This window comes from Moschus berezovskii, chromosome 3, assembly GCF_049115385.1.
Source record: "Moschus berezovskii isolate FMDL1 chromosome 3, NW_MosBer_1.0, whole genome shotgun sequence".
NCBI lineage: Eukaryota > Metazoa > Chordata > Mammalia > Artiodactyla > Moschidae > Moschus > Moschus berezovskii.
In genome coordinates, this window is record NC_142462.1 from 16,508,848 (window position 1) to 16,522,294 (window position 13,447).

At 38.0% G+C, this 13,447-nt stretch overlaps 1 protein-coding gene across 1 annotated transcript in view; it reads left to right on the forward strand.

Moving 5' to 3' along the window:
* Positions 1 to 13,447, forward strand: part of VPS50 (VPS50 subunit of EARP/GARPII complex) — a 134,232-nt gene that overhangs the window by 63,024 nt on the left and 57,761 nt on the right. Inside the window, exons 14-16 of the mRNA XM_088833270.1 lie at positions 2,889 to 2,980; positions 9,224 to 9,318; positions 9,654 to 9,752. Coding sequence (XP_088689396.1) covers positions 2,889 to 2,980; positions 9,224 to 9,318; positions 9,654 to 9,752 — 286 coding nt within the window. The remainder of the gene's footprint in view (positions 1 to 2,888; positions 2,981 to 9,223; positions 9,319 to 9,653; positions 9,753 to 13,447) is intronic.

The window sequence follows — 13,447 nt, forward strand, 5'->3', positions numbered from 1 at the left end:
ACACTAGTTTTTATTAATATCATCAAAAGAAATGAATCAAGAGAGGTAATTATATTAATAATGAAATGTCCCTAGGCCTTTTTTTTTTTTCTAATTTCATTTTATTTATGGAGTTTGTGAGCTTAGGGGATTTTTTTTTCCCCACAAAGTTTATGCTGTTTTGGCAACCTTAATTTTTTTCTAGATATCTTAATTTTTTAGATATCTCAGCACCTTTTTTCCCTTTTCTAGTCCATTATTTAAGAAGAAACCAAAGCAAAAGTTTGGAACAAAATTAACTCATACTTTAGATATAAGATAAGAGTGTAGAAGATAGAATATTCTCATCATGGTAAAACTTGCTTTCTGCTCCAGGCAGATAGTTTCATGTATTATGTATGGATGTATATATTTGTGTATATAGATTTTCATGATGCTTCCAAATTATGGTGATGGAGAAGACTCCTGAGAATCCCTTGGACTTCAAGGTCAAACCAGTCAATCCTAAAGGAGATCAACCCTGAATTTTCACCGGAAGGGCTGTTGTTGAAGCTCCAATATTTTGGCCCCATGGTGCAAAGAGCTAACTCATTGGAAAAGACCCTGATGATGGGAAAGATTGAAGGCAAGAGGAGAAAGGGGTGGCAGAGGATGAGATGGTTTGGTAGTGTCACCCACTCTAGAGACATGAATTTGAGCAAACTCCAGGTGATGGTGGAGGACAGAAAAGCCTATCATGCTACAGTCCGTGAGATCGCAGAGTCGGACACAACTTAGCGACTGAACAACAGCAACAGCAACGAATAGGTTCAAACTTAAAGCTCTCTTTGACCCTTCTATATTTAGTCCTCTCTGCTAAAGTTCTTTCACTCTGATCTGTATGATTTAAGAATGTTGTAGACTCTGGTTAATCTGATTGTCAGTTGACAATATCGAGGACTGTAAAAAGTCATTTGTTCACCAGAGAGTCTTCCTTTCGTATTCACGTTAAGGCTTAAATTGTAGGAATCAGTAATTTAAAAATTATTCTTCACAAACTTCGTAAGCCTGAAAGGGCCTCTAGAGTTCACTTGTTGTCGTTCCCTCCTTCATTGCAGGCAGATTCTTTACTGCTAAGCCATGGGGAAGCCCTCCAGTACTACTGCTGGCATCTTAACACTTTACCATTTTAAATAAAACTCTAAATCTGTAGTGTAGGCGCATTGCTCAGAGCTGCTGGGTTCGTAATAGCCAGACCATACAGATGATATGAGGATTCCTTTGTAGCTCAGTCGTTAAAGAATCTGCCTGCAATGCAGGAGTGAAGTGAAGTTGCTCAGTCGTGTCCAATTCTTTGCAACCCCATGGACTGTAGCCTACCAGGCTCCTCAGTCCATGGAATTTTCCAGGCAAGAGTACTGGAGTGGGTTGCCATTTCCTTCTCCAGGGGATCTTTCCAACCCAGGGATCGAACCTGGGTCTCCCGCATTGCAGGCAGACGCTTTTACTATCTGAGCCACCAGGGAAGCAGGACACCAGGGTTCAATTCCTGAGTCAGGAAGATCCCCTGGAGAAGGAAAGGGCAACCCATTCTAGTGTTCTTGCCTGGGAAATTCCATGAACAGAGGAGCCTGGCAGGCGACAGTCCATAGGGTCGCAAGAGTTGGACACAACTTAGCAACTAAACCATTAAACCACCGCAACAGATGATATGGCCTAAACTGTGGGAGTAGTTACCAGTACACTAGGCATGTATCTGGGCTTCCCAGGCAGCTCAGTGATAAAGAACCCACTGCCAACGAAGGAGACGTGGGTTCAATCCATGGGTTGGAAGATCCTCTGGAGAAGGAAATGGCAACCCACTTCAGTATTCTTGCCTGAAGAATTCCATGGACAGAGGAGCCTGGCTGTCTTCAGTCCAGGAGGTCGCAAAGAGTTGGACATGACCGAGCAACTAAACAGCATCAAAGGCATGTATCCAGGGCAGGATATGAAAGGGCCTTTTGCTGATTACCAGTGGATGGACACCCTGCTAGCCTGACATTCTCAGTTGTTCTGCACAGTTTATTTGCACAGAGGCGTAATTTTAAAAATAGAATGTGTTTATGTATTTTTCAGTTGCTTTTCAGTTCAGTTCAGTTCAGTCGCTCAGTCGTGTCCAACTCTTTGCGACCCCATGAATCACAGCACGCCAGGCCTCCCTGTCCATCACCAACTCCCGGAGTTCACTCAAACTCATGTCCATCGAGTCCGTGATGCCATCCAGCCATCTCATTCTCTGTTGTCCCCGTCTCCTCCCACCCCCAATCCCTCCCAGCATCAGAGTCTTTTCCAGTGAGTCAACTCATCACATGAGGTGGCCAAAGTATTGGAGTTTCAGCTTTAGCATCAGTCCTTCCAATGGGGAGAGAATTGTTTTTGAGGCCGGTCGTTGATCTTGACCTCTTGAAGTGGACTTTGTTAGATTACTTATCTGGAATGGATAAAAGTATTCTGGATCATGAAAAAGACAAATTGTGTGCATCATTGCCTCACTGCATGAGCAGTTTTGCACTCCATACCCTTGTTAACGTGTGTATTAATTGATAATTTGGTTAATCAGTCCTATAATGCCCTGGCAGAGGCAGTATATGGGTCATTAAGAACCTGGTTTCTGGGATTACACTGCCCAAGTTGGAATCCCAGCTCCAATCACACATGACCTGAGTAGTCTTAGGTGTAAAGTATTTTAGTTAACATTTCAGAGTCTTGAGTTTGTCTTATCAAATGCATTTAATCCAAGTTCTTATTTTTGACATTGTTTTGATTATGTAAATCTTGAGAATATTTTCTGTTTTACATATGCTTACAGTATATTAGAGTTCAAAGGTTTTTTTTGGAGAACAAAATGTGAAGCAAGTTAAAAAATGTATACCATCTTTTATTTTCAGACGGGAGTAATATGATGGGTGCTGAAGAGACAAATTTTGATCGTGGCTACATAAAAAAGAAATTAGAACATGGACTTACACGAATATGGCAGGTTTGGTTTTTTTAAACTATTTTTTTTTCTATGAGAACAGTAGAAATCTTCATGTCAAAATTGTTTTACAGGTTCAGTGTTTAGGTTTTCTGTATTTGTTTTTCCTTGCAGATCTAGTCATATGTTATTTTCTTTGAAATAAGTCTGTTATTTGAGTTCTATAATATATTAATAGTTCTGAATTATGTTTGACTATAAGTGGCAGTAGAAAAAGTGTTTTAATTTGAAATTCTCCATTGAAAATATTCCTTGATTATATTTTACTTTTAGTATTGTAGCAGATCTGTGCTTTTCTAAAGAAGTTGTTTTCTTATTGAGATACTGTTTATGTGTGTGTTTTTCTTCCTTTTCTGTTCATTTTAGGGAAAGGATAACTCTGCAATAGACAACATACTTGGACTGGAGTCTAGAATAGACTGAAGAACTTTTTTCCAAGTCAATGATTTTTTGTGCATTCAGTGAACCTTATATGTTTATTGACTGAATATGTCTTCCTAGGCTTTTCTTTTGCGTTTTAGTAGCTCAGTTTTTGTTATCAGATAATTTAACTTATTAAAAATTTTCATTTCCTAGATAAAATGTAATTTCTTTGATAACTGTTTGTTATTTTCAGACTTCCTCAAAATTTAGAAGACCATAGAAACTTTGATCGTATTATGTTCTTTTAAAATGTATTTTTGATTTTTCTAAAGAAGGTGATATTTAGTTTGAAAATCTTTTACAGGATTCCATTTGAAAAAAATTGTCTAGCTAAATATATATTGCAAACATAAATTTCCTTAAGAATCACTTCAGTTCAGTTCAGTTCAGTCTCTCAGTCGTGTCTGACTCTTTGCGACCCCGTGATTCACAGCACGCCAGGCCTCCCTGTCCATCACCAACTCCCACAGTTCACTCAAACTTATGTCCATCAAGTCGGTGATGCCATCCAGCCATCTCATTCTCTGTCGTCCCCTTCTCCTCCCGCCCCCAATCCTTCCCAGCATCAGAATCTTTTCTAGTGAGTCAACTCGTCGCATGAGATGGCCAAAGTATTGGAGTTTCAGCTTTAGCATCAGTCCTTCCAATGAACACCCAGGACTGATCTCCTTTAGAATGGACTGGTTGGATCTCCTTGCAGTTCAAGGGACTCTCAAGAGTCTTCTCCAGCACCACAGTTCAAAAGCATTAATTCTTTGGTGATCAGCCTTCTTCACAGTCCAACTCTCACATCCATACATGACCACTGGAAAAACCATAGCCTTGACTAGACGGACCTTGGTTGGCAAAGTAATATCTCTGCTTTTTAATATGTTCTCTAGGTTGGTCATAACTTTCCTTCCAAGGAGTAAGAGTCTTTTAATTTCGTGGCTGCAATCAGTATCCGCAGCGATTTTGGAACCCAGAAAATGAAGTCTGACACTGTTTCCACTGTTTTTCCATCTATTTCCCATGAAGTGATGGGACCCAGATGCCATGATCTTTGTTTTCTGAATGTTGAGCTTCAAGCCAACCTTTTCAGTCTCCTCTTTCACGTTCATCAAGAGGCTTTTTAGTTCCTCTTCACTCTCTGCCATAAGGGTGGTGTCATCTGCATATCTGAGGTTATTGATATTTCTCCCGGCAACCTTGATTCCAGCTTGTACTTCTTCCAGCCCAGCGTTCCTCATGATGTACTCTGCATATTAGTGTTTGTTAAATTTAAATTACAAAGCTCGATGCAATTGAAAAAGGCAAAAGCTCTGAAAAATAAATATTTTTGATAACGCATCTAGCAGACAAAACCTGACAGGAACTGAATTCATTTGATAGCACAGCCTGACCACTGTTATCGTTTGGCTTTTTATAGTATTTATTTTTCCCATTAAAGTGAACATGCGTATGTTACAGGGATATTCATGTTTTATTTTGGGATGCTGCCCTAGACCCCACTGGAATATATTTCTGATATCTAAGGTGCTAAATTTCAAAGCAGAAATGAGCATGTGACAATTTACAGACATTTATCGTAAATTTATTGTGGAGATAATGATAAGTGATGATTGAAAAGTATAAGAAGATAGTTAACATTTCTGACATAAAACTAGATTCAGAATCATAATCACCTTGATTTTTGATGTGAAAAGTTTTTAGAATTTTTTGGCAAATTTTTCCTGCGTTTTGACTCAGTTAGAACCTTTCAGGGAAAAGGTTGACCTCCTGGAGCTTACATATTTAACCATATGAAATTCTTGGTCTTCCAAAATTTTCTTTTTAGTCTTTAACATGAGAAATGGCAGTTTTAAAATGCTTATTGATTTCTTTTTACTATAGGAAATTAGAGTTGGCATATTTCTACTTTTTGTGAATTGGAAATTATCTTTACAATCTAAATATATTTCCTACTTTTAAATTCTTCCTGGGGCATTTGAAGAATAACCATGTATTTCTTCTTTGTGTTGGGAATTAGGCTCTCTGTGTGTATTAAAGCAGCTAATTATGTATTTTTCTCATCTGTATCCTTATTTGGTTTTGGTTTTCTTGGTCTGTGCTGCTCTGAGGGAGAAGTTTTAATCTTCTGGCATGATTGTAATGTTGTCAGGTTTTTCTTTTATTTCTAACAGCTTTTGCTTTTTATATTTGGTTACTATGTTGATTGATACTGCAATGCTAATAACCACTTACCTTCTTTGTACATAATTCTCTTTATTAATTTTAAAGAAATAGCTCTTTTCCTCTTAGGCATTTTGCAATAAATTCTAGTTTGCTCTATTATGTCCATTATTGTATTTATTTTGTTCATATTTTCCTAATAAATACTTGACAGTTCCCTTATTTTAAATGTTTTGTATCATGTTTTGGTTTTGTCTCCTATTAATGTAGAAAAAATTTTTTTCCAAGACTGGCTTTATCTTATAATAGGGCAATTGAATGTGATGTGTATATTTTCATTAGTGTTTTAATTTATACTTCTTTAATTATTTGAGAACTTGAACATTTAAAAATCTATTAGTTATTTGTGAATTATTTTCTCATATTTTTTGCTCATAGGTTTTAAATGATTTATCTGATAAAGGATAATCCTTTGTATATCATTCGTGTATTTTACCTTACATTTTTGATGTGCAGATGGTTTTTTATGAGGTCAAACAGTTGACGTTTGTCTTTTATGACATGTTGCATGTATTCTTAAAGTATGCTTTCTTATGTAAAGCTCAGGTCAGTATTCATTTGGTAATTACAAATATTTATCGAAAGTTTGTATTAATTGCTATATCCCTAATACCTAGAATACTGCTTGGAAAACTTAATAGGTAGTTAGAAAATATTTTTGCTTTTTTGTTGAATTTTTACCTTTTGAAAACCTACAAAAACATTTACTTAATCTGTTTTATATTTCTTTTGATACGTGATGTAAAGAGAGGATGGCTTCTCTCACACACAGCCCCCCACCCCACCAATTTATTTAGGTTTCCCTTCTCTACTTCTTGGATAATCTTTGTTCTTCCCTCTTTTTTGGGGATACCTCCTTGTAGCAAGAGTCAGTGAAAAGAGGAGACTCTGAAGGCAGATAGACCTGGGTTAAATCTTTGCTTTCTCTTTCACTGGCATGTGGATCTAGGCAATTAGTTGACCTCTTTCAAAGAATCCCCCTGCAATGAGGGAGACCTGGGTTCTGTCCCTGGGTTGGGAAGATCTCCTGGAGAAAGTAAAGGATATCCACTCCAGTATTCTGGTCTGGAGAATTCCATGGACTGTATGGTCCATGGGGTTACAAAGAGTTGGACATGACTGAGAACTGTGGTGTTGGAGAAGACTCTTGAGAGTCCCTTGGACTGCAAGGAAATCCATCCAGTCCATCTTAAAGGAGATCAGTCCTGGGTGTTCATTGGAAGGACTGATGTTGAAGCTGAAACTCCAATACTTTGGCCACCTGGTGCAAAGAGCTGACTCATTTGAAAAGACCCTGATACTGAGAAAGATTGAGGGCAGGAAGAGAAGGGAACGACAGAGGATGAGATGGCTGGATGGCATCACTGACTCGATGGACTGGGTTTGGGTGGACTCTGGGAGTTGGTGATGGACAAGGAGGCCTGGCGTGCTGCGGTTCACGGGGCCACAAAGAGTCCGACAGGACCGAGCGACTGAATTGAACTGAGCTGAGCGACTTTCACTTTCACTTTGACCTCTTTCAACTTCTCTTTGCCTGGGGGGATAACGAAGGTTTGCTTAACAACCCTGTTTTAGAATGAAAAATAATATGTAAAGTTCTTAGTATAATGCTGGAGAAAAGTAAATACTCAGAACACAGTAGTTTTTATTGCTGTTTATTAAGCTCTTACATGTGTATTAGCTCTGTTTGATTTATTTTTCCTATTCCATTGATTTTTCTGTATATTGCTAGCATTTTTTTGGATAGTTTTTAATATCTTAATATAGGTGGTACAAGTCCTCCAACATCACTCATAACTTTTACTCCCTCTTTTCAAAGCACTATTTTTTAAAAAGAGGTTACTTATTTCTGGTAAATATTAGAATAATTGTGCAGAAGAAAAATTTTTTGTGTATGTGATTTAAGTTAGAATTTCACTGTATCTCTACATTAACTTGGAAAAATGGACATATTTATAATATTTAGTCACCTATTCAGTCCCTTCACTCTCAATTTATGGACATTCTTTTGTATCCCCTTAGCATTGCTATTTATAGTTTTTCTTATAGATCTGACAGCCCTTATTAAAGTTATTCCTAAGTGTACTTTTTTGATAATTTTTTTTAATGAAATCTCTCCATTTTCAGGTGCCACAACAGGTATACATGGAAATATTAATTTTTATGTATTATACATAAAGACTTCACATAATTATCTTTTTCTGATTATTTTTGAATCGATTATTTTGGGGTTTCTAGCCTACCAAGTAGTGATTGGTGATTTTTACCTGTATACCTAGTTCAGTTCAGTTGCTCAGTCATGTCCGGTTCTTTGCGACCCCATGGACTGTAGCATGCCAGGCTTCCCTGTCCATCACCAACTCCTGGAGCTTACTCAAACTCATGTCCATTGCATCGGTGATGTCATTCAACCATCTAATCCTCTAATGTCTCCTTCTCCTCCCGCCTTCAGTCTTTCCCAGCATCAGGGTCTTTTCAGAGTCAGCTCTTCGCATCAGGTGGCCAGAGTATTGGAGTTTCAGCTTCAGCATCAGTCCTTCCAGTGAACACTCAGGACTGATCTTCTTTAGGGTGGACTGGTTGGATCTCCTTGCAGTCCAAGGGACTCTCAAGAGTTTTCTCCAACACCACAGTTCAAAAGCATCAATTCTTTGGTGTTCGGCTTTCTTTATAGTCCAACTCTCACACCCATACATGACTACTGGAAAAACCATAGCTTTGACTAGACGGACCTTTGTTGGCAAAGTAATGTCTCTGCTTTTTAATATGCTGTCTAGGTTGGTCATAGCTTTTCTTCCAAGGAACAAGTGTCTTTTAATTTCATGACTACAGTCATCATCTGCAGGGATTTTGGAGCGCAAAAAATAAAGTCTGTCACTGTTTCCGTTGTTTCCCCATCTATTTGCCATGAAGTGATGGGACTGGATGCCATGATCTTAGTTTTCTGAATGTTGAGTTCTAAGCCAACTTTTTCACTCTCCTCTTTCACTTTCATCAAGAGGCTCTTAGTTCTTCGCTTTCTGCCATAAGGGTGGTGTCATCTGCATATTTGATGTTATTGATATTTCTCCCAGCAATCTTGATTCCAGCTTCATCCAGCCCAGCGTTCCTCGTGATGTACTCTGCATATAAGTTAAATAAACAGGGTGACAATATACAGCCTTGACGTACTCCTTTCCTGATTTGGAACTAGTCTGTTGTTCCATGTCCACTTCTAACTGTTGCTTCTTGACCTGCATATAGATCTAAGGTGATTACTTAAATCTGTATGCAGATTTAAGTGATTACTGCATACAGTATAAGGTGATTATACTAGATATACACAAATAGTGGTGATTTTTACCTGTGTATCTAGTATGAGGATATAATTCTTATCTTGCATGTGTATGTGTATATTAACAATGATGACTGTGGCCTATATTATTTTTATATCTGATTATGGAACTGTTTCTGATATCACCCTTTGTTGGGTATTGGCCTAAATAGATATTTTTTTATCAAGTTAATCTATTCCTGTCTCATTTTAATGTGTAGCTATACAAAAACATGGTTCTGAGAACTTACTTTCTATATTTTGGATTTACTTGAAACATTTTTTGTTTTGTTTTATAGGATGTTCAGCTAAAAGTTAAAACCTACTTGCTTGGAACTGATTTGTCTATATTCAAATATGATGATTTCATCTTTGTTTTGGATATAATCAGCAGGTAGTGTTTGAGATCTTGTCTTATTCTTTATCTTGTTTCATTGAACCGTGATCATTAATAAAATCTTGAATCAGTGAGTTACAAGCTATAACTTCATGGAAGTTAAGTCATTGAGCATTCACAGTCTAATTTCTGCTGGTTTATGTGTGAATGTGTTTAAATATTTCTGCCCTTTGAATGTTTGTAAACTGTAATGAACTTGTAATCTTTAGAATTTCTTCAAGTGTCCAAATTTTTATGATTTGTTATCTTTGAATAAAGATGACCTAGACTACTTTTATGTCCCTATAATAAACATGTTGCTGAAATTGTTATAAATCTTTCTGTCTACCTAGGTTGATGCAAGTTGGAGAAGAATTTTGTGGTAGCAAGTCTGAAGTTTTGCAAGAATCTATCAGAAAACAAAGTGTCAATTATTTTAAGAACTACCATAGGTAAGAACTCTAATTAAACACGAATAGACTTATGTAGGTAGTAAGAATAGCTTTTTCTCATGTTTATTAATCTTATAGCATTGATTGGTTTAAAAGAATTACTTTTGAATTTGAAAGACTATCTTCTTTGTAGCTCTTTTTAGGATGGTTAGGTTTTTATTTCTTTTTTACTCAAAATAGCATAAATTATTCTCATTACTTTTAGTAAATTTCAGTATGTACTTTGTCTTGAGGGGTTTAAAATGTTGAACTGACTTCTTTGTGGGTATGAGATGATTCTTATGTTGAGGATCCCTAGAAACATTTGACAAACATTTTGAGAAACATTTTGAATCAAAATATTGATTCTCTACCTGCATATATGGTGTGAGTTTAGTAAGGAACTTAAAAGAGGCAGCACTCAGCGAGGCAGACGTGCTTGAAACTATGTGCCTTTTAGGAGTAAAAAGGCTTTTAGAGAAGGAGGCATGATATTCAGAATCTAGCTACAATGCCAAGACTGTGTACTATGTTGCTTTGCCAAACAATCAGTACCAATTTTAAAAAGGGTGCCGTGGAATAGTTTTGGGAATGGGGAAAGGTGGGAAAGAATGTTTACATAGCAATGTGATGGTCCACTTAAAGTAACATTAAGCTGAGAGCGTGAACAGTTTTTAGACCTTTCTTCATGTAAGCTGGACCCCGTTTTGTATTTCTTGCATATATTTTATCATTTGCATTGAGGTATATTTCACTTGTTTGTCTGCTTTTAAAGATGTTTTGATTTTGTTGTTATTTGGTACCAGGGAGAGTTGGGATTTGAAATTCTTTTTCTCCTTGTTTGGAGTCAACCCCTGGTCACGGTGATATGTGCTGAGTCAGAAGAGAGATTACTGCACCTGAAACCATTGACTAATTTAATTTATTATTCAGTATATTTAAGTACACCTTTTCTGTCTTAATAGTAAACTATTAAAATTAAATATGGGCTTTCCTGATAGCTCAGTTGGTCAAGAATCCACCTACAATACAGGAGACCCTGGTTCAATTCCTGGATCGGAAGGTCCACTGGAGAACGGAAAGGCTACCCACTCTAGTATTCAGGCCTAGAGAATTCCATGGACTGTATAGTCCCTGGGGTCACAAAGAGTCGGACAGGACTGAGTGACTTTCACTCACTAACTCATTAAATATTTATTTTTAAAGTATATTTAAATTGACTCTTTACCAAAGTGGGCTTCTGGGGTGGCTCAGATTCTCAAAAAGTATTTGCCTGCAGTGCAGGAGACCCAGATTTGATCCCTGAGTTGGGAGGATCCCCCTGAGAAGGAAATAGCTACCCACTCCAGTATCCTTGCTTGGAGAATTCCAATGGCAGAAGAGCCTGCTGGGCTACAGTGCATGGGGTCACAAAGAGTCAGACATGACTAAAGCGACTTAGCACGCATGCACAGGAGGACAGTGGTAAGGGAACAACAGAAAACCCTAACACTACCTTTGTTTACAACTTCCTCTTTTAAAACTTCAGTTCAGTTCAGTTCAGTCGCTCAGTTGTGTCCGACTCTCCGCGACCCCATGAATCACAGCACGCCAGGCCTCCCTGTCCATCACCAACTCCCGGAGTTCACTCAAACTCATGTCCACAGAGTCGGTGATGCCATCCAGCCATCTCATTCTCCGTCGTCCCCTTCTCCTCCCGCCCCCAACCTTTCCCAGCATCAGAGTCTTTTCCAGTGAGTCAACTCGTCGCATGAGGTGGCCAAAGTATTGCAGTTTCAGCTTTAGCATCAGTCCCTCCAATGAACATCCAGGATTGATCTCCTCTAGAATGGACTGTTTGGATCTCGTTGCAGTATAAGGGACTCTCAAGAGTCTTCTCCAACACCACAGTTCAAAAGCATCGATTCTTCGGCGGTCAGCCTTCTTCACAGTCCAACTCTCACATCCATACATGACCACAGGAAAAACCATTGCCTTGACTAGACGGACCTTGGTTGGCAAAGTAATGTCTCTGCTTTTTAATATACTATCAAGGTTGGTCATAACTTTCCTTCCAAGGAGCAAGCGTCTTTTAATTTCATGGCTGCAATCAGCATCTGCAGTGATTTTGGAGCCCAAAAAAACTTAAGCCCTACTAAAGTGTAAGTCGCAGCCTGTGCACATTGCTTTCCAAAATGAGGGTGGCCTTGTAATCACAGATGGGAAATGGAAAAGAATCAAGAGCTGTGAAGAAACGAGAAGCCTCACTTACCCATTAGAATGAAGGCATGCTGCCTGTCCATTTCCCATGCTGCTTGTCTATATCCTACAGTACCACTGGAGGGTCTTTTGTTCATTGTGACTGCAAGATGTATGCAATGCAGAAAAGTGGGTTCATTTAATGGTTTCCATTCTGCATTCCACTTTATTATCAAAAGATGTCTGTCATCTGTTGCCACCAGGTATAATAGGCGTTTCTAGATGCTAATGGAGATTCCTCACAAAAGTTCTCTTTGATGAACTTAGAAAACAGATATTAATTATTATTATCAAAACACTCAACATTTTAATTGACTTTTCTCAGGAACACTTGTGAAACTTGTTTCACAGTGAGGAGGCTATCTTGTATTGTTAGGGGGAGAGGAGGACTGGGAGATAGTAAATTGGGTTCTTATCCCGTTTTTGCCTCTTGCCACTTTTCTAACATTGACCAAATTCCTTAAGCCTCTGGGATATGGTTCTATCAATTGTAAAATGAGGTGGTTGGACTAAATGGTCTCCCTAAGTATTACCTGCAGATCTTTCCCTTTTTTTTTGCTGCTCTGTATATTATAAAAGTAGGTTAAAACATAAAGATTTAATTTTTTTTTTGTAGTATTCTTCCCTTTCCCGTGTTTAAACCAGTCTTGCTTGTATGCTGCCTGTAGTTATTCTCTATCCAGCAGCTGCCATTTGGGAAATTAGAATGAAAGTCACTTGGCAAAGTGGGTGCAACCATCACTGTGCTCTAAAGCAAGATAAACTTGACAGGCAGTGTAGAAATGATGCCAGTGCACAAATATTGAGGTGATGACAGTCGTTACATTCGCCAGTGATGAATCTCAATCTACTGAATTCTGATTGAATACCTCCTTCACCAAATCATACTGCATAAATACCAAGAAATACCGTGAAGCATGGTGAACTCCAGATCATCTGTTTTGATTTTATTAAAGTGTTGAAACATGCTTACAGTTTGTTTCATGGTCATCTGCCAAATAGAGCTCTTGAGAATGAAGAAATTCCCGAACTGAATTATCCTGACTTTGAGGCCATTTAGGTTGTTGGTTTGAAGATGTAGACATAACAACGAGGTGAACATAGAAGCATTTTACTCTTTGGCAGAACATCTGTTTATAGAATGTACTGGTGTTTTTTTGTGGAAGTATGAAAGTTTACCTGCCATTATCTTTTTCTTGGGCAAAGTTGCATGAGCGTCTGAAGAAGCACAGCCTCTGTCATCTGTCAGTGTAGCTGCACATCTTGTAAGGAGTGTTTTATTCCCCCAGGTTTCTTTATGTTCAGGCTCTAAGTTTGTATACACCGAAAGCTGTCAGTCTTCTGCCAGATGTTGCAGAATTCCCCAAAGCACAAATAATCTAAAACAGTAATGACGTGGAAACTGTGCAGTAGTGTACTGTTGTCAAGACATTTAACAAGTACATTTTGTTTTTAATTACTTTAATAATCATAGTTTA